Source organism: Vanessa tameamea, chromosome 12 (assembly GCF_037043105.1).
Source record: "Vanessa tameamea isolate UH-Manoa-2023 chromosome 12, ilVanTame1 primary haplotype, whole genome shotgun sequence".
Taxonomy (NCBI): Eukaryota; Metazoa; Arthropoda; class Insecta; order Lepidoptera; family Nymphalidae; genus Vanessa; species Vanessa tameamea.
This window is the reverse complement of record NC_087320.1, coordinates 988,660-1,011,857: the sequence shown is the minus strand read 5'-3', so window position 1 is coordinate 1,011,857 and position 23,198 is coordinate 988,660. Positions and strand designations below refer to the sequence as shown.

At 35.8% G+C, this 23,198-nt stretch overlaps 1 protein-coding gene across 1 annotated transcript in view; it reads right to left on the bottom strand.

The window, feature by feature from the left end:
• Nucleotides 1-22,872, bottom strand: part of LOC113402407 (mothers against decapentaplegic homolog 6) — a 32,114-nt gene extending 9,242 nt beyond the window's left edge. The window contains exons 1-3 of the mRNA XM_026642648.2: nucleotides 22,456-22,872; nucleotides 9,744-9,797; nucleotides 1,670-1,750 (exon numbers count right to left, since the gene is read on the bottom strand). Of these exons, the coding sequence (XP_026498433.1) occupies nucleotides 1,670-1,750; nucleotides 9,744-9,797; nucleotides 22,456-22,729 (409 nt within the window). The 5' untranslated portion in view covers nucleotides 22,730-22,872. The remainder of the gene's footprint in view (nucleotides 1-1,669; nucleotides 1,751-9,743; nucleotides 9,798-22,455) is intronic.
• Between the last annotated feature and the right edge of the window lie 326 nt (nucleotides 22,873-23,198).

Here is a 23,198-nt window from a genome sequence, read left to right as displayed (position 1 = left end):
TTCTATATATTTTTTAAGTATGTTTAGTTATATATTTTCAAAATTAAGTCATTTATGTATCGTAAATTATGATTATTGTATATTACTAAATGTAAATAAATATGATTCCATGAATTAATAAATAATACTCGTACATTCTATATACCTACAGCAAATTTTAATGTCGCCTTATCTATCTAAAATTAACCTAAAGCCGATGACGCTACAAATACATTCATAAATTAAATACTAATATTGTTCTTGATAGATATTATATTTGAATATCTGAATAAATATCCCTAATTTTTGTATTTGAAGACATAGTATATACATTTAACTTAATACCATCAGGTGTCTGACAAGTCCCATGAAAAATGGTAGCAGTATAGCGTAAGCCGGCGCCAGGCTGGCGGGCCGGCAATCGATCGTCAAGGTTATACCACGAGACACGTTCCTAACACCATGACGCCATGATTCGACCTGGTGGTATAAACGATCCTGGTATTTATGGTTTCGATTGCAGAAGTGTAAATAAGAATTATAACAATATTTGTTTGTGATATTAAGGGCTTTCAATATACGAGTTTTTTTTATTTTGACGTTTTTATTTTGATGGAGTATATACGACAAAGGGAACCCGTCAAACATCCAAGCGTTTCTATTGATTAATGATTAGAAATTTTCAATAAAATTTTTCATATGATTAAATATATATCTGTAGTTTCATCGAAATCGGTTGTCTAAACACTGATATAGGACGCTAGGCACAAATCATATCTAAAGGGAGCTCGGGCGCGGTTCGACGACCTCAGTAATTGTGTATAATTAAACGTCACAACCTTCACGTTCGGTGACGTTTTACCGTATTAATTATAAATGCTGGTCGTGTTTTTTTTTGCAATGGGAACATTCAAATCAACGGTTGAGCTTTGATCTTCTCTCCATTAGAAAACGTTTGGAGCTTTTTCCACCACCACGGACGTACAGCTATGGTATCGAAAATGTATTAACAAAGTACCACTGACTGACTCGTCACGAGATCTCCGAAACTATAAGTCCGATTTACTGGAAATTTTGCATAGTTACTCCTTTCGTGACGTAGTCACTCACTAATAAAGGATTTATGGAAATTTCAACTTCAAGCCCCCCCTTGAAGTGGGAGCGGTAACTTTGCTTGAAATTTACCCGTACGAAGTCGAAACGGACAACTTTTATATACATAGCGATCAATCTGGTTAAATATATTTAATGTACTTAATAAGATTATTCATTCTCTGTACATTATTTGTATGTAACTGTATATCGATGGAATTTTACAAAAATAAAAATAATTAAATCAATCATTTTAATTACGATATTTCACTAGAATCTAATTTAATCGCATACGATTGAGATACGGATGTACAATGTAAAGTATTTTATTATCTAATTGTATGAAAAGTATTACATACATTTATACTTTTGTGTTATTGAATTAAGCTAATTTGTTACAATTATAAACAAAATGATGACACCACACGACTAGAATGAGCTTTCTTTTTTTTTTTTAAATATATCTATTGTTTTAATTAAATAATTCATTTTTATAATATGTCATATCGTGGATACCTTTGAACATTGTGTCAATGGATTTTTCTGAATAATTAAGATAAATCATGTTGGTGAATTTAGTTAAGAGTGTGGTACCAACCTTCGCCATCGGTGGCGAGGGAACCCGTCGCTAGCCGCTCATGGTCCGTCCTCCTCGCGTCTTCTGTAATCTCGCCATGTTCTGTAAACAATAGAGTGAGTTTCAATTAATTACGAGTTACTACTGAGTTTCTTGGTGGTTTTTAGTAGAGTTTACTGGTCATTTATTTTATACTTATTACTAATATTATAAAGAGGTAAAATTTATTTGTTTGTATGCAGAGGTTACTTCCGGAACTAATTACATGATATACTCAAAAGCATACAATCATACACATAGCTGATGTACAAATACATATAGTTACAACATATAAATTATAGATATACCTAAAATGACTAACATGTCCAAATAAGTCAAAAAGCTTTTGTGTCGAGACTCTAAGACTCGGAGTTCAAACAACAAAATATTTTATTATTCCCTTTGCATGCTATTTCCTCACGTTACGTAAACCTGACTCACGAAAACTCTAAATGGGTCTATAATTTAAAGTCTGTCTTTTAGCGTAACTTGTAAAAATAATTTATAAACATTATTGTTCAACGTTATTTGGGTATTACGAAATATTTCTTCAAATTCTTATGTCTTTACTTATAAAAATTTAGTTTTACTTATATAGCAAAGTTCAATTTTACCGATAAAAGAAAAGTAAAAAAATAAAAACTTTCATTGGTCCAAACTGAGTTTTGAAGCCAAGACCTAAAGGTATGCAGCCGTAAAAAGCTAAACACTAAACCAAAGGGGTGGAAAATGTATAAATTAAATAAGTCTGTCATATTTTTCTAATAATTTAAAATACGCCATCACAGGTAAAAACAATTTAATTATAATACGCTGGTATAGTTTGATGACATTTTGCTAAAAAAAAACTGGATAAAGATTTGACTAAGAGTCGATTTTCGTTGCAAAGCCATATCCGTAATACTTAATCCGGAACGATCATCTCTACGATTTTTTTCTCCGAAACAGACTACAATTATTAGCCAATACACTGGTAACCCTGATCACAAAGCATAAAAATAATACTTAATAACTTTTGTTCTCAACGAAATTTGATACTTGTCTCGACTTGATATCGAAAAAAGTTAAGGCAAGTTTGACAGAAAAAAATTAGGTTATAAAGAATCTTGGACCAGTATTACTAGTTCGTAATGACATCAGCGCGAACACCTGCGGATAGACGTGGATTTGAGATGTACGGAAACCCTTTCGGTATTTATACTTCGGTATATTTTTATTTGAAAAAAAAAACAAGTTTAAAAGTGGTATAACGTTCAAATTAGGAAGGCTCTCTTGAGTCTAATATATGTTTGTACTTGCACGTTTTTTTAAACAATCGGGTAATATAATTCTTCTCCTGGAATCGAATTACGAATGGGAATTTGGAAGCTTACACTTCCGTTCCTCGGATTAAGGTAAAGCCGTTGGAAAACCGCCTGAAGTTTTTGCAGTCGTGTCAGATTTGCCTTTCTCACTTTTATACCTAATTAAAACTTTTTTAAAAATATTTATTACAAGCTCTTTGGCTTTTAAGTAGATTCAATTCAATGTAAATTTTCTTACAATTATGAACTATGTTTATGACTAATTTACTTATGTTCGCACAAATACTTTCGTACTGCGCAAATGGCTAGTTTCTCTCGACAAAAGCCTTCGTGTCCGAAATCGACCAAGAGGATAATATGGTTTTAATAATCATTACTAAAATAATTATCACTATAAAAAAAACAACCTATATGTATGTTCAAATGTCACGGAAATTCTCAAACGATAAAACAATACCGCATATTGGTCGAGCTAAAGATATTATCTTTAATTTTAATATAAATTAATATGTAAAGAGGTTTTATATTTCTTTAATTGTATTAACGTAGAACGACTAATTTGTTCTATGTAATATACCTCATAGGAGGCGTGTCTTTACATACGTCCGTATAATGAGGTAGATTAACATACTAGAGATCTTATCGAAATGATCACCGACCACCGTACACACGAGTGTTAATTTATACATACAATAAAGTTAAACCTTGTCTGTACATTTGAACAATTAAATAGATGTATGAATATGCTTGTTTGGAGGAAGCCTTTACCCAAACCGGGGCTCCTGTTAATTCATAAATATTTTAAAACATATGTTACTAGCACAATCTAAGATAATCTTACTAATAAAAATTTTTTTTGTTTAATTTTTTTTTGTAATATTATAAATTGCTTATAATTATTATTTATTATATTATTATAAATATGCTTGAGTGATATATGAAATCGAAAGATTTTGAATACAATTGTATGTACGTGTAGAATTTCGATAATCAAACGCGGTCCAAACTCTTCGGCGTATAGCATGTGTACTAGCATGCTAGTTACGAGCACACCTCGTTACAAATTCAGTAGATCGCTCTTACTAGGTCCTAGCATGCTCTTAAACGACTTAAAATATAACCATTAGTCAAAAAAATATCTATTAATAATAAAAACCAATTCAAAACTCCTTAAATTAAAAAGAAAAATAGAATATGTTACGACAATAAAAAAAGATAAATCGGTAATAGAATATGTTTTTACAGATAAATGAAAACAAAAGTTTCCACGTGTATTCTGTTTATGTTTAAATGCATGCTTCCTCTTCGTTATTATAATATTAAAACTATAACGTTCGTGCACTTCAAATTATATAAATTCATGATTGTTTTACTTTACGAATTTTGTTCTATTATTTGGGCAGGTTTACATTGTTATATCCTATTGCGTACGTCAGAACTAACGTTTAGAAATTTATTTTAGATCGTTTAAATAAAGACGTAGAAATTAAAGGGTTCTTTTTTTGAAAATTTAAGTGGCGAGATAGATTGACCTCATGTACTTCATGTGCAATTCGTGAAAAACCATGACTGTACTTCCAAGTGTTTAACGAAATTCAAAATTCCTGAGACGCTGTTTTAACAGTCTAACATCGCGTATTTAAGAACAAGTTTACAGGAAGGCGTATCAAACGTAACCAAATCTGGTATATAAGCCTATAATGTTTTGAAATAGTACATAGGATACATACTTTAATCATTCATGCCCCTCTGGATTGATAACCCCTCTTCGCCAAACAGTTATTCTTTGTATTACGGTATTCCGGTTTGATTGGGAAATGAACCAGTTAAAATATCATACGCAGGGACATAACACCTAAGATCCTGAAGAAGCCAGCGCATTGATGGCGTTGAAAATATTTTATTATTACAGTATTAGTGTCTATATCCGAAGGTGGCCCACAATTGGTAGTAGTAGTACAATTAGTATTAGGATAGTTTGCTCATATGGCATTGCCTTGCCAACGATTTTTTTTTTTTTTCATATCAATCATAAAATAACCCAATGGCCCTGAATGGAGGAATATAATTGAACGATAACTATGTAAAGTATAGCGATATGACACGATACGATTTGTGTTTATAAGACCGTAATAAATCAAGCGATGACGTAGGCACCTAAAGGCACACCTCTGTAATAAACATGCCAAGGGCCGATCGAGTGTCACTCGCTCGTTAGAACTCGGAAAGCACTTTAAAGAATCATCCTCGCTTCGATAAAGTCAGATGAACGCATTACCGCCGACGGTGGCTATCGACTTCGCTCGCCTTTGACTGTAGCGGGTTTAAGATTAAAATTAAGTCTGATAAGGCGAGTGAAGGTGAACGAACGAGCGACGGCAAATTACTCATCTGGTTCATAAGCCAGATGAGTAATTTAATTTGCCGTCGAATTATTTAATACAATTCACCTATAAAGTTTAGGAGCGAAGTAATGTTGTCTTTTTCCTTCGAATGTAAAAACAATGGTGACAAAAAGAGAGAAAATATGTTAAACTACATTTACAAGTGGGAGAGTGTTTACTGTATGTACGATTAACTAATTGCCTACTATTAATAGTTTTACAAAATTTATAATATTCGTATTGACAAGGATTTCGTTTCCAGGTCCTTGTAAGTTGACAAAGCTACTTTGCAATGCCTCGGAAAACACATAAAACTGTTGGTCCTGCGTGTCATCTTTCATCGGACACGTCTTTTTCCATTCAAGCTGAAATAAAGACCGGAGTCGGCCATTAGGATATCATCATATAATAAATAACTATTAAAATAAAATTAACATTCCCGACGATATATTTCATTCAATATTCTCTCGCTTTTAGTAATAACGATCCTGCTATGGAGAAACATAAAATATGTGATTAGCAAACATCTAAAGAGTGTCGGCAAAACAAACACTGACCAGTTATATTTGTGTCAGGCGAGCGGCGCCGGCGCCACGATAACGTGACGATAACGTTAATGGATACCATCGTTATCGCGACACTCAGCCGATACCCGCGAGAAGGGACTGAATCACTTAAAACGGAGAACACGAGGCAACAATATATCCCCTAATCGCCCTGCCTAAGGTCGAAAATCTGTTACCTAGCGTGAAATTTATGAGCCGTTCTAAAACCGGATCGGTGTAAATGGAATGAATGAGTTCGGGGAAGCACGTGAGAGAGATCGTAATGGATTCGATCGGAATGTCAATGTCAACTGTATCTGGAAACGGGAAGGGACCAAATCGTGCCCATCCATTCACTAAGCGCGTGGGGATGAAAGCCGATGGAGGCTTTATCGCAAGAATTACATTAGGATACGAGCGGAACAATTAACAACGTCGGTCGTGTTTCAGTGCTAATATATTCTCATAATGAATTAACGATACCCAAAAATATTATAATCGACGAGGTGTGGCACGTATAGGGGTTAATAAAGCGTAGACAGTCAAATTAACTTCGCAAAGTAGGGGAGGAATACGTCTCGAATCCCGGGAAACCCTATGATGAAGGCTGGAAGGGAATCCCGCAATAGTCAAGTTTTGCACCCCCGTGCGGGAACATCGATTGTGGCAAACGGTATTTCCTGTGACGTATGGGATGAATCGTATTATGGAAAATAAAATACGAGCATTTAATTGATAGACCAAATAGTTTGTATATGTATATATGACTCCTCTGGTGACCATTGATTCGAAATACAAAAAATAACAATGTATAGTCCCGGTACGTCCGAACCGCTTTATGAAACAAGATTCTCAATTAGCTACGGAACTAAAATAGAATGTTAGGCTAAAATAAAAGAAAACCTTAATGATCTACGTTAACACAATGTCAGATGGTTCCAAATCAAACAAATATTTAGTAAAGTATGTGACATTATTGGCGATATCAATTTCACTAGTATTAACATCAAAATCAGAATATTTATGGAAATTTAATCAATCAGAAATCAAAATACGCTTTATTCGAGTAGATTCTAACGAGAAAAACCGACAAGCAATCTCTTGCGAGTAAGTGAGTGAACCAATAACTACGTAATTAATAAAATAATTAGAATCATGCCACTAAAAGCTATGTATTATAATTTAGCAACCTACCCGTTTTTTATAAAATAGGACGGGCCATCCGATGATAAGTGTAGATACACTAGCTCACTCATCCTTAAACCGGAAATCAACTTTACTAAGTGGAGTTTGCTGTTGTTTGGCGTAAAGTATGTGCACAGAGCCCTATCATCAAGTGTACTGTTGTATATACTCAAACATCTGTATTGAAAATTATCATCTTTGAGAGTTGCAAGCGACATAACAAACTCAACATTGTATAATCCGCATGTCAACACCAAATCTTCAGAAGGGTCTCTATTAGAAACAAATATATCTTAACAGGATAGCGTCGCATGCGAAGGGAAGAGAAAAAAGCCACTGATGTTTGCCGTAAGCATTAATAATGTAGTTTAAAGATGGCGGTCGCCGTTGGAATGCGCGCAAGCTGAGCGACCAGCTCTCTAGGGCTGTGCTGTCGATATTATTTATTTTAATCGAATGATTTTTCCGGTTCACATACACATAGACACATCGTAACACATTTAATATTCAGATTAATTTTGAATCCTAATTACTTGATTATCGTTTTTTTATTATTCCACGCGAGTTGTTTTTTTTTTATGGACAAAACAATAGGTACGGTAGATAGTCTGCATTCTTCGTTCGAGATATAAGCAAGAATATTGATTAAGACAATAGTATTGTCGATATTCATCGAACATCTACAACATTCTTTAGCATATTTATCGCGCAAGGCTGCGTAGTCGCCGCACAGCGCTGAGTCGCTATTTAATTAACAGATAACTATATTTGTTAAAAGAAACAGCGCGTTTATCGCTTTTTATGTATGTTTTTAATGAGAGATAATATTTTCGTTGTAATACAGTTTTCTAATAGTATTTGTGAGACGATACGGTGTGATAGCGATATTTAAATAGCTTATCATATCGTGAGACACAAGCAAGTTCATTGCAAATAAAAATACTTTTAATTCAACAGCTCAAATTTAGATGTGTAAAAAATGAATTGTGTGCATGTGTCTAATTGTCAATATGATTTGTATATGAAAATTAAAGAATATCATAATTTGTATTTGATTTTAAAAAACAATCGATGTACTGCACATCACTTTCTTTCCCTAATTTCCAGGAAGCGGCGCGGGCGCCTGCCCTCGGTCGGATTCCTTTATCTCCCGCGCTTTTCGACGCCGTCTTAGATCTCACAACATTTTGATTTCTACATTTTATATCATTAAATACTTGTTTTGATAAAATTGTATTGATTAGTTGCTCCGATCTTAAATGCTTTTGATCATACACTAGCTGCCCCACGTGGGTTCTACTACATAATATTCAGCTCGTTGGGTAACGTGATGTTTTATAATCCAAAACATTTTTCAATAAACGGTCTATTTAACGCAATAAAGACTTTTTAAATCGATTAGGAAGATCCTCTTTTTTTGTGCGTAATATGGGTAGGAGGACGGGTAAATAGATATCCTGACGGTAAGTGGTCACCGCTGCCCATAGACATTGGCGCATTTGGACATTCCTTACATCACCAATGCACTATCATCCATTTGACCTAAGATGTTATGAGCCTTATGCCCATAATTACACTGGCTCACTTATCCTCCAAGCCGGAACACAACAAAATTATCTATTTCTGTTTGGCGGTAGAATATCTGATTTACTAACTACCAAGGATATGATCGCTTTCAAACAAACGAACTCTTCAGCTTTAAATATTAATACATACATACATTACATGGAATCAAATATATATGTATTCGTAATTAACAACAAAAACTAGTTACTCTTTAACGTAGTTGAATTAATGAGTATAGTACTGCGTATCAAGAAATACGTGCAAAATAAAAAGTAATCTACTTAATAAAAATTTAGAACTGACAGCGCACAGCTTTAATCCGTTCGTCCAAGTATCAAAATTCGCATAGTTATAATCGAACTACATATTTAACGAAAGATTCTTTATTCAAATAGTACCGATAGAAACAACATGTACTAATAAAATTGCCCTTATTTGTTTAAAGTATATTACGTTAAATGTAATGTATAAACTTGACTGCCTCGTCGGTTACCTAGCTTATAAGGTTCGAGCCAATAAAATGTTACTGAATTTTCTGTTGAGAATACTCAGTAGCAGCGACGTGCCTCGGAAAGCACGTTAATTGGTCGATGCACTTAAACCAGAGATATTATGGTGCTCCGCGACCGTAACCATCGGATATCGGAAATAAAAATCAATCCGAAACCGTACCCGAACCCGGTAAAAAATATTTTTATAATAATTTTGTTTTGGCATTGTGTTATACTTAAAGAAAGTAGCTCTGTTTTTTTCTAAGGTTTTACCTAATATCAAATGCCTACAAATAAAATCGAACTATTTGTCTTTCTAAATAATCTTATATTCGTAACTGAAACTAGCCATACAATCGAATAATCGGTTACGGAAAAATATAATTTCCGAAACTGGTATAGTATTACTCATATTTCCGTATCCATATCAGATTTGGAGAGTGAGCGAATACGAGTGCTGAACTTGTGTTAGCCCAAACACTTGTGTACGTCCTGCGCGGTTAGACTTATTCGCCATGGGCAAAATTGGTCAGGAGGACATCTTTATTAATAATGATTAGAAACATTATAATAAAAATTACCTTTAGGCTTAACGTCGTCCATTGCGATCCGACTGTATGGAGGCGGAGGGGTTTCTGGAACAAGATAAAGATTAATTAATCTACAAGCAATTAACTACACCAAAATGTTTTTATATATTTTTTTTAATTCATTTTAAGTATTGGGAATTGAATCACAACGCAAACTTTATTTAAGCAGTAGGCTTTTACAAGCACTTTTGTAATGACATTTTACAGAATCGTATTGTACGTTACGCGGTACGCCGGTTTGGAATGTAGATTCTACCGAAAATAACGAAAATTCTAAAGAAAATAAATATTTGAAATAAAACATCAGATCATCAAATAGAAACCGCAATTATCACTACATTAACTAAACTGATTATAAATATACATAAATAAAATCTACTAAACTCATAGCACAACTATCGAATAAACAAAAAACATTTAGTATATAACAAAGATCACAAAACTTGAGTCAAAGAATGTTCGTTCCTCGATTCCCAGAATCGTAACCTCTGCGTTACTCGGCCCAGAATCGAAACTCCACTTAAACAAACATAACATCAGGTAGAGCCACTTATGTCCAAGTTGCCTGGATCCCGATTCAAACCCTATATTTTAACCAAAAATTATTGGTGTTCTGGTTTTTTTTTGTGGTTATTTTGGCGGTTTAATGTTGTGAGGTTACACTGCAATTTAATACCTCGTCTAGAGTATTATAGAAGGATGAATGTTATTGAAGCAAAATAAATGTGTTTTTAAATTATTATAATGTTGAAATAAAAACTTGGATATTCCTGTGAGCATAATATAGACGAAAAACTAAATATTTTGAAGTAGGCCTAATGAGTCTTGATACTTTCAAAGATAATGTCTTTTTAATAATTTAGTAAGAAATATTTGCTTAGAAACAGTAATACAAATGGAATTTGAATGAATTTCACGTACAATCTCGCATGATTTTATCCTATTTGCAAACAAAACGGCACGCGCTCCTGACTGTACCGAATTTCGGGCGCCATTAATATTTTCGAATTCAGAATGCGCCTCGTGAAATTGTCATTTGCGATTCGGCGCCGGCGCGGGCGGCGGCGGACGTGTGAAGTGTGAATATTTTCGACATGTTCAACAATAATCGAATACAAATAAAACAGGCACAATGAGATTGTATAGCGAACGCGCTGCGCTTCCCAGAAGTTTTTAACGGCGCATGCGCAAGAAATTTCTAAACAATCCCAGAGTATGCACCTGCATATTGAATTGTTATGACATAAAATAACAATAAAATTATTATCAGTACATACGTTTCTAAATGTTTTGTGAAAATAAGTTTAGAATCCTAGACGGTTTGAAAAAAATTTAAGCCGCCAATCTTGTTACGGACAAATTTAAACCAAATAAAAAAAAAAAACAGGCAGGCTATGTTGATATGTAGATGATAATACGCACATTCGCCTGTCCGCTCGATTGAAACCCGACACTGACAAATCACAGGACCTCGTGATTGCCTATTAAAAGTTTCAAGCTCAGACTGAAATACTTCAGATGACTCACAATGAGATTCCAGCCAAAGCTGAAAAACAAGAAAGCAAACGTAAACGACCCCACACGCCTAGCGTGCCATCGAGAAGATATAAATAATATTACTTGTTGACTTTGATATCCGCCTGTCCATCCACACTAACGACCAACAATTTTTACCTCTAATTATTAACTAATAGAATCCATTTTCGGTTAACTTCCCAAAACCAATATACCACCTTTTCGCAATAAAAAATACAACGTTATTATATGTAGAGTGGCGTGACTAAAACTTTCAAATCTATTACGTCACATACACCCCTCGTTCATTAAAGAAAAAAGAACTCTGCATCGTTAATCATAAAGTACATTTAATTAAGAATTAACATCACCTAATGCAGGACCTGAACTAGTAAACGAACTGAACTGCCTCATATGTCAAAGGGGACACGATTCAAATTTCAATGCACCGATATAATGTATCGCGTTTCAATTTTATTTAAGTTACGAGTTATTGAATATTAAGCCCTATTTCTGATCAGATAAGGATCGTAATTATTTAACGATGAGAAGGAATTCTAACTGTGCTGTGAGCATGGTGTTATAGTATAAACAAGAATGGAATAGTAGCGGTAGTAAGTTTAAATTGCGAGTAATATGTTATTACAATATCAATAAGGTCCAATAAGCCAGATATAATATAGCTGATAGAATATATTATATTATATTTGAAGTTAGCAAAACTTTTTATTATCTGTGCCTTTACAAAACTGTCCTAGAGACTGTTAAAGCATTTTACCTTTAATTTAAATTCAGTTCTTATTAATAATAATAATAAAAAATATATGAAGCTGAAATTGCTAATTCCGGTGATGAAATATTTTTTATTTAATTCTAATTGAAAAAACCGTAAAGGTTCAAATCATCCATAGGTACGGAACTGTGATCAAAGACTGGTGTCAATAATATGCCTGCATTACACGTGAATCATGATCTAAAAACTAAAATAAATAATATTCCTTATTATTTTGTAAGGAAAATAATGGTTATGTTAATATGTAAAATACTTTATCAGTAATTGTTGAAATATCCTTGATCCATTCAAATATTTAATGAAAATGATCATGCAAATCGGTTCATAAGAGGCAGAGTGAAAAAAACCAGAAAAGCGGATTACTAAGGTAAATAATTATCAATACATAAATAAGAATTGTCCGATATATCTGTGTCACGACGCAAAAGCAAAATAATAAATAATCCAACCAAATAATTAAACTGCGTATCAATATTATATAAAAAAAAATATCAAGGACACCGGTACGACCCTGAACTTATTTGGCAGATATATGTATTGTATTGAAATAAAAATTACTAATACCCAAAAACAATAATATACATTCCAGAACATTCTCTTATGTATGTTGTTTAACTATTAGTAACAATGTCATAATATTCTTAAACATTGTTTTAGCTTCAACGCATGCAACACAAAATAATTCCACTGGAAGTTCTAAATGAATCGATAAACAACTCCGAAATAGATCAATAACACATTATCGAGCCGTGTACGAGGGGCGTCGGTGATCTATGAAGGAGCCAGCATTAATTGCTTTAGCGGCGTACGGAGGCAACAAACAGTTTTTAATACGAAAAAACGTTATACGCACGGATCGTTGCGCGCGTGTGAATCGACAAAAATAGCTCGCCCGAATTATAACAAGTCGGATGGCGCCGGCGTCGGCGCCGGGCGGCCGCCATGCCCACGCGCCGAGAAACGCGCACCCGGCGTTTTCCCCACTTTACGAACGATTCCGTGTCAATTTTTCTATACTAATATTCTAACAAACGTCTGAACCGAACATGAAATCGACTACCTTTTTTTATCTTTTGTAATTCATAAAATTATTATAGTAAGCCGGTCGCGCTTTACTTGTGTTCAAGTGTTCAATTTTATTTGTTCGAGCTTATAAAAGGTTATTTCCCATTGGCGTAATTTAAGGATTAAATACTGTTGTTAATATGAAACAGTATACGATATTAATTTTAATTAAAATTTTGATTTTAATTCAAATTTGAATGTTATAAATACTTACTAAAAAACAAGGAAATAAACTGACAAGGAATGCTGAGAGGCGCCAAGGGATGACGTCACAATTGCTAGCCCCCGAGATCGAGGAGGAGTGGCTATAAGAATTCAAAGTCGGTACAAAGTCGTATTTGTGTTAGCATTCCATTTAGCTCATCAAGCTATATTTAATGTAGGCGGAGATTAACTTGTCAATGGACACACCTCATTCGCTGTCCAGCCGTCACATTAATACACATAAGCCTGTACCATGTTTTATTCAAGGTGATCGTCTGCCGATCTTATATACATACACTTCTTCGCATCCCTTTGAAACTAGGATGGTCAGTTTCGACGCGTCGATCTTCATATCAGACTGAACTTCAACGGATTCGTCATGTTTAAAATAGTTCCAAGAAATATTCGTAGAACGTAATTGATACAAGTCAGCGAATTCTCGAGGTTCATAGACCTAGAATATGTACCTACATATATACATGGAGTTTGATGATACTTCCAATGAAACCCATGATAAAGTTAGTTAACTAACATTTCCAATAGGAAAAAAATTAAAGGCAAGGAATATACAAAAACTAATACCGAATGATATAAAATGACGTAAAATAAGCGAGAAATTAATACACGTACAAATCGAAGCGTCGATTGAAGAGTATGCCAGGGAAATAGAAGTAATCTGACGTCAGAATACGACACTTGGCAAAAACATTAAACATGTATTTCGTCTAATAAATCTTATGATACTCACTGATTCGGATTATAAAATTTAAATCCAAACACATCGTTTAAATACTCTAAAGGATTTATTTGTAAAACTCCAATTTCGTTAACACTAGTGAACTATTTTTATAAATATAATTTACTATAGTAGTTTAACTTGATGGGCATTATGGAAATCCAGTGGTATAGACCACTCAGTCATCAATTATTACACCGCCAAACAGTAATAATTTGTGTTATTGTGTTCCAGTTCGAATGGTAAGCGAGCCATGTAATTATAGGCACAGGGGACATATCAGTTCCTTTGGCGGAGTGTTTCTGGTGGCTGGAGTCATTAATGTATTTTTAAACTACCAATGTCATATAAAAAATAGTAACATCATACACAGGCGTACTACATGTTCTAGGTCATAATTAAAGAATAAATCAATTGCCATAATTTGTGCAAACAATTTGCAAAAATTATACTGCCCATAGACATTGGGGCAATTTTCGGATTGAAAGTGTTCCGACACTCTGTGTTCTTGGTTGGCACAAAAGCTTTCTTTGAAAACATAGTTACTTTATTCAATATTTTTCTTAGGTTTTTTAATGTGTACGTGGACTGGAAAATGGGCCCCAAGTGCACTAAGAAATATTAACCATTCCTTACATCACCAATGCACCATCAAACTTTGGAACTGAGATGTTATGTCCCTCGTGCCTGTAGTAACACTAGGTCACTCACCCTTAAAACTGGAAAAACTACAATACCAAGCATTGCTACTTAACGGTACAATAAAGAACCAGATGATAGAATATACGAAAAGTAATGTTTTTGCAATGAATGCGCTCTTAAAGCTGACGAAATAGAAGATTTGTTGCAAGAATTACAAAATTCAACATAAAATAACTATCAGCGCCAGTAACTCGGTAACTAATATTAATAGCTCCATTAAAATTAAGTATTACAAACAACATTCCTTTCACAGACATTGATAGTGATGTGTCGAGTACTAGTTTTACCTAGTAACCGAGTACCAACATTTTCTGATTTCTCGATTACATTTTTGCCAAATCGTATTGCGAATAGTATTCATTCGAATTACTCAAAGTAAGAATACACGTTTAAGTTTTTTATTCGAATACCTTAAACCAATTTCAGATGAAAAAGTACAAATATGCCATTTAGTTAATGTCTCTATCCCCTATCTATAATCTGAGTTTCGGAGTTTAATTTTGCGCGAATTACCAAGTTCGTATCGAGTAAGAAACGAGTACGCGATTCAGCTGAGTAAGATTTATCGATAAATCAAATATATTTCAAAAATGTAGTAGTTTCTGTTATCTTGGCCCATAAAATCAAACATCATGATGTACAAATTATAAAAACGATCACCTTATCAATAGAAATATTAAACAAACCGTTGTATCAAAGACATTACGATTCAATTATATTTAAGTGAATTAAGCAAATTATTAAAGATCCCTAGCCCTTTAGCTCATAGTATGAAAGAATTCTTGAAGTATAATTAATAGTAATGTTATAAATTCTAAACTATCTCTCGGTCAGTTTGTGACCTGATCACAACTAAACACAGACCAGGATTATATGTAAAAAAAACACGAAATTAACAGATAATACGACACGTAGTTGCGGGTGCTAATTTGACATATACAATTCGAGAACAGAAAACAAAATTATTAGTAATTTATGACGACTATTTAAATTTCTGAAATCAATCATATGCTATAATCTAACACGAGATGTTACCACCGTTCGATATTATATTAAAAATTAGCTGCCATGTTAAAAAAAATAGGAGAATCATTGCGCAAACTCTCTCATTCAATGTCATGTCATGCACGCAATGTCGCCAGCAACAATGTTGTTGTTGTAAATACAACTATATGAAACTGCCTCCGCGGACGGAGTACCGTCTGCATGAAATTTTCCCGTTACTAGAACCCCGGCTACGTATATGGTAAATTCGCGTGGATCCGGTCAATGGTTTAATCGTGTCGAGGTAACGAAAAGACATTTTAATAGATATAAATAATCCATTTGCAAACGAACATACAAATAACGTAACCAAATCCAACTCAAAAGTTAATACCAACTATTGATATGGCCGCCATCCGCATTTACAGTTTACGTTTATAAAAGCCGGCGTCTTAAAAGAATTCATTTACACTCATTAGTAAGCCTTGTGGCTAATTTTTAGTTGACGCACAAGATACGATCGGTGAATTATAAAAGCGGCTTATCTGATGATATCATTTCGTTTCGTAATACACGCTACAGTTTCCCGCCAAAGAAGTTCAATATTCTACGGAAACGGTAAAGTAACAGTATATTTGGTTTAATTCAGTTCATAATAATAAGTAACCGCCTAGTAGATCTAGTTACTAGTCTGTAAGACGTTAATGATACTCAATGGTCAAGACAAACTAACCTCATTGAGTTTTTCTGGGAAAAAATACCAGGAGCTAAGTTAGCAATGGAGTTTGTACAGCGTCTCTTCACGGTCGTGTTAGATTGCAGTCCCATTAAAGAATAAGAGCAAAAGGAAGTACACCTGCGTGAATAGGCTCTCTACTCTGGCTTAACTGTTCGGGAATTTCACTGTTTAACTCTGGTACGTTATGAGCATATTGTCAAATACAACATTGGTGATACCATTTTCAGCAACTATTGGAATATAATGAAATGGAATTATGTGAACCGTACCTATCCCATAAAATTTACTGAAGATATTCAGTGACATTGCAAATATCTCTAGTTAAATTATCAACAGTAGCAACACTTGCACGGCGTTAGATTCGTTTTGATTGGTCGATCGTATGTTGTATGAAATTGATACGTTTGACAGAATACGTTGAATGGGACATTCGAGCTAGTTTATAAGATCACGTTTTTTTAAACAAGACCGCGATGAGTCAGTTTTTTCGAAATTAATCTTAGCCATTTGTAAAAAGCTAGCCAAAATCTGACGTTAGAGATCTATCGCATTTTATTTGTACGTAATTGCTTCGCTTTTTATTATTGAGCAAGTAAACAATACAGGTGAAGATACCGGCGACCACTCAGTTCCATTCAATCCAAGTCAGTAGTATTAAATAACACAAAACCCATGTTTCTTAATTATACAAACCTCCATTGAAATTAACTTTGATTTAATTAAAGTGAATGACGTAATATTTGTCCATCTTTTATTTTTATATCGTTTCATACATCCTCAAAAGGCCTCTTACAAGTATTGATAATATAAGAAAACGATATTAATCCGGAATCAAATATATGTGTCGTGGCGACGCCTGACGCACACCGAAACTATGTATTCTGTCACTTCTCGACTAGCGCCGGAGATATATCTCAACAATACACCAAACGATGCATCTAAATAAAGACAAACGACGCAAAATTCGTTAGCAAATGCAAAATAAACAGACCATAAGCCAGACTTGATATAATTATGAATCTTCAATGGACTTTTTTGCCATCGTTATATTTATGGTATAATTCATCAATATTTCCAGGAAAACAGTTCGTATCTGATAGCGATAATATTTTACGTCATTTACGAGTACTTACCCATTAATAATTGTATACTTTAGTCGGCGCCAGGATAAAAACAATCAAGACGAAAACAAATGTTGTTAGTTATAAACGGTCACAGACAAGAGATGCTTTCAAATTTGTAAAGGCATTATCGTGATCGAGAAATGAGCGATCGGCGACACGTCCGCATCGGAGCCGGTGTCGGGGCCGGAGAGTAATAAAGTGAATTTTACCAGTTTCGCAAGAGCCGGCGGCGGGTGCGACCGGTTCCGTCACAGGTGCCGAGTCAATGGGCCGCTGTGACACAGACGGCGAATAGAATCTAGTAAACAGACGCCATCGCCAGTGAGATCATCGATAATTCCGATTTCACGACAAGAGCGAAACGGAAGAAAGTTGTTAAGGATTTCCTTTATTGATTTATCGTTCACGAAAATCGTTCCGAAATTAAGACCGACGAACTAATCACTTATAATGGCAACACGAATTCCTACATTTTTATTTACGTTATTGGTCACGTTCTAAAAAAACGATCCCACAATGACATTTACCATCATAATACAACTTTTGTAATAATACGACCCATTATATACCTGGCGGACGTAACGAGATAGCCATTCACAAATTCTACAAAGCAGCCCAAAAACATGACCAGACTACAATAAAACGAGAAAAAACCGATCACGAAAATCGAGTTGAGCTTACGCAGTGCGGCGGTCGTACCTGCGCCGGCGCAGCCGCCCCTCCCCCGGCCCCGCACGGCGCGACATGGCGCCGGCGCCAGTCAGCCGACAAGCAATTATGGCTAAATAAATATCGGCCACGCCGCCGCCTCCAACGCAACGTTAACAGCAGATGGATTCTGCTATATCTAGACGACATCATTAAATGTACTCGTCTCGTAATTCGATAAATTGATGCGGTCGAAATCACCTGGACACGGATCCCGCGAGCGGATAGCGATCGGAGTCGTTTTAATTGGCGAATATGAGAGACTATTTCGATATAGTATCGCGTCGATTTACACTCACTAACCTTAGAAGCATGAATTTCGTGGTGATCTTTAATCCGGCTAGTCTCTGGCGTCGCGTCGACGCCTGCGCTCGATAAGATAAGGACCCCCTCCCATCGAGAGCGTTCGGAAAGCGTCGTGGTGGATAAAAACATTCACAAATAGAGGCCGGCGGCGGCGGCGGCGGCGGCGGGATTGGCGCCGATCCGCAAACACGCTTCGAGCACGTTCTACGCTCAGATTGATGTGCGTGGATTTGTTTTACATTCACTTTTAAGTGCATGCCGAATAACTTCTCCATATGACTCACATCTACCGAAATACATACCTGTAAATGTTTTTATCTAGCTGTACCGAAGGCTTGCAAGTTCGTTTTCGGCATAAATCTTCGAGATTTATAGCCACTGATACAAATAGAAGTCTCTCGAATGTATTATTTGCATGACAGCCTTAGAATTAAAGCGAGGATGATTATTAATTGCATAAAATAATATATATCATTTGGCAACCATAAAGACGTATAAATAAAGTGAACCAGGTGCTCGAAATACGGCTATCTTTGATGGACTGTACCTTTTTTTACGACAATATGATATGATATACTAAATAAATTTAAAAAATAAACAAAATTTCGAATAAATCATGTACATAAAAAATATACCACAAAAATAAAAAATATTTAAATGTATGTCCTGTTTATATAATAAAACAGTTCATTAATATATTCATTGACGTATTTTTATAAAAAAAAAACTGCAAATGCCAATTTTTATAGCGAATAAAATCTACGGACGTTTATACGTTCAAAGTGTTTGCAGATTTAGCATCAAAACATGGTCATATTTTTATTTACAAAACTTCAGATGAAATTATCAATATCCTACAATTGCCATTCATTCAAATCTCTTACGTACATTTAAACCTCAGAAACAAACTGCATTTAACATTTAGTAATGTATTTGTTCAACAATCAACCTCGTATTCCGTATAAGTAACTTGGAGGAACGTTTCAAAGGAATGCCGAGCTTTGAGGCCCGGCGCGTCATCCGTCTGTGGTTCCTGACGCGAAAGTTGACAAAAAACTGGCGACGAGTAAACGGCGAGACGACGACGGGATAAAAAACCGCACAGGTGAGGTCCAAACATTATGGACCGACCATGGAGAGATGTAAATAAAGTTAAATTTGAATCCACCATATAAATTGCGACTATATTTAGTAACAATTTATACAAGTTCTTAAATATTATTTCACTTTGTATTCATCTGTTAAACCATATATGAAAAAGGTTTTTACCAAAAAGTTTATACCATATATTTAAATAATTACTACTTAATTTAAATTTGTAGAGTTTCTTTTTTTTATTCATTTAGTATACTGACCATACTAAATATATAGCTAGTTTTAAGCACATTAGGTACATGTGTAAGGTGAATATTGAAACATTTGATATATATTATCGTGTCAATGAAAGTGAAAATTAATAGAAAAACGTGATACAAGGATGTCTTGATATGAACGTAGAAGAAACGCCACCTAATAAAAACTTGCAAATTATCTAGGTATGTAATCATTATTCACAAATTTATTTACGCTTTTAAAAACCACTTTTTAGGCTCGTTAGTAGTTTCTTAGCCTACTTTAGTATAATTGTTTGTTGATATTTAAAAAAAATTAAACGTCTAAAAGATTATTTTTGTTGATTTCAATTCCATTTTCAAGTCCACATTCAAGTCGTAAAATTTGTAATATAAATATTCATATTTGGAACGAAAAGTACTAATTAAAAGAATATACGTTACATTTTTTAGAAAAAATAAATTTCGAATCGAATAGTGTAATTTGAAGATTTAACACAAGAAAAACTTAAAAAGATCGTTAACATTATAAACTTTCTAAAAGGAATGGTGTAAGCCGAACGTATAATTTTTATTTAGTCTAGGCGGTAGGCGCCGGACTGAATATGGTTATATCAACTCGCCAAAAAGATAAACATTTCAAGTTTTTGTTTATACACAAATTTGTACGGTTTCTGCTTTTTGGCCACCATAGAACAAACGAGTTGGCTAAAAAAAATTGACTGCATTCATGGGTTCTGACTCCAAATTAAGCCATGACAAAAACTCTATACTGTCTTTCGGTCAGTTTAATATATGTATGTTCTTATAATGTCATTATCTAGTAAATAAGCAGTTTTCTAACAATGCATAAAAGTAAATGTTTATAGATATAATAACTGATGTGGCCTGTAGTTAAAATTCAATATTTAGCGACTTTCTTCTTAATTAATATGCTATCCGACATTGTCAACACACCTACGTACTGTTCCTAAGTACGACCGTAGTACGTGGGCGTGGGCGGCCGTGGGCTGCGCGTGAGTCGATGTCATGAACGTTACGACATTACCCAAAACAATTAAAATTGGGGGTACCTATATCTATTTTTTATTCTACTAATGTTTTAACATTTTTACGAAATTCAAACGATTTCAATTTATTTACGGGGAGCTACACAAATTTTTTATAACATTTTTTGCAGTAAATTGATAAAAAAAATACCTATATATATTTATAAAATGCAAAAACGCGGAAGTTACTGGTACATACATAAATCGAGTATCAACATTGATCTCGAGCGTATCTTTGGTGATTTTGTTGACTTCGTCTAAATTCAGGAAGGTACAATATTATAAAGGTCGACATTGTGAGGAAACGCAAGTTTAAATATGTACAAAGGCTGACGGCAACGCCATTGCCTGGCGAATTAAAAAGTTAACGGGCTGCGCGCGCCGGGCGTCGCGGCACGGCGGCGCCAGCGCCGTGACCTTGTCTAGTTATCGCAAACGAGTGACCCTCGCAACGGCAGATTAGGTGCTCGTTACATACTTTACCTACGCCGACGCAATGCCGCGCCCGCGCTTCGCACACCGGCGCCCAATCAAACTAATCTGTTTATATACATTTCTGAATAAAACCAGGTATCAGCAAACATCAATTGGGTACACTACATAATTTACGCTTTGAATCATCCTCGCACGTACAAAAAATACGTCGGTTATTCAAAAAGGGAAAATTAAGTGACGTTTTGTAGTTTTGTGAAGAAATACACTACTCGATCTAAGACGACCGCTGGTGTCAGTTTCTATAAATAGATGGCTGAACACAATGTTTACAATTCTCTCGGGGGATGGAAATATTACTTGAAACTCTGACGTTAGTTTATACACAATGTTATCGAGGAGTAATATGAAAAGCGACGGCGACGATCGTTCAGTGCGGGCGCAAGATGACGCCATAATCAACGTAACAACACATACAGAAGCAAATATAGTGGCGATAAACTGATATGAGATAACGATTTACACTGATATCGGGGCAGTCCGCCTCGGGAGCTGCGTGGATAAAACAATGTAACAAAATACAACCCATCGAACGAGTGTACACGCTCCTTTACTTTGCGAAATCTTAATTAACGACGTAAAGATAAACACAAATAGGTTAGGCTTAGGTCGCGATAAGAGTTCATCACACGACTAACTCTCAAGTTAGAAGCGACTGTTTTCCTACTTTCTACGCACGGATAAGGACGGTTTTTCGAATAGAATCTTCGACACTCGTGCACGACACCAATGCAACGCGAGAACCATTCATTCCAAATCACTGTCAACATCGAACCGGCCATTCACATTTTACGAATTCTTCGTCACGAGGCGAGGGCACCCGGCTCGCGGCCACGTCTTCGATAACAGGCGTTCACATTGCGGCAGATTGAATTCCACAACCGTACACCGAAGCGAACACTGTGTCGACACATGTTTACTTCACTTGTTGCGCGGGTCAACGTCCGTCACGTACCGGGTTCGCAGAGGCGGCTGAAGTGGTAGGGGTTGCAGCACTGGTGGTCCGTACAGTGCGGCAGGCGGCGAAGCTCGGTGAGGTCTCGCAGGTCTGGGAAGCGGAAGGCTCGGGTGACGGCGAGGCGCAACGCGGGGCCCGAGGGCCCGGGCACGCAGGGCGCGCCGGCGGGCCCCGCGTCCAGCGCGCGCGCCAGCCTCCGCAGCTGATCGTCAGGCACGGACGGCGCGCCGCCCGCCGCCAGCCGCCGCCGCAACGCGCGTCTCCGGAACATCACATGCCGCCGCCGGCGTCACGAGTCTCGCGGTCGCCCGCGCCACGCGCTACAGCTGCACTGCCGACACGACATCACTCGCCGCGTGCGGCCTCTCGACTGCCGCCCGCCGGGCCGCGGTCGCGGACGCGGGACGAGCGCCGCCGCCCGGCGCGGTGACGCGGCCAGAGCGACACCTGCGTGCACCGTTTACCCCGTCGCGCTTGTACTTTATTTATTTTTTCTTTTAGTGCCCTGTCTCCTGCCGCTCATCTGCCCTCGTCGGCGCTTCCCTTAATCGCTAGATAGCAAACACACGTGTCCGGAAGTTGACTCGTTACGGATACCCATGTTTATGTCTAACTAACTTTGAATAATTATTACATTTTTATACAAAAATAAGAAAAATAGTACCTACTCTTTGAAATTTACGACTTACGTACTTTACTTTTCTTGATTAATATTAAAGGATTGTTTTCAGGATACAATT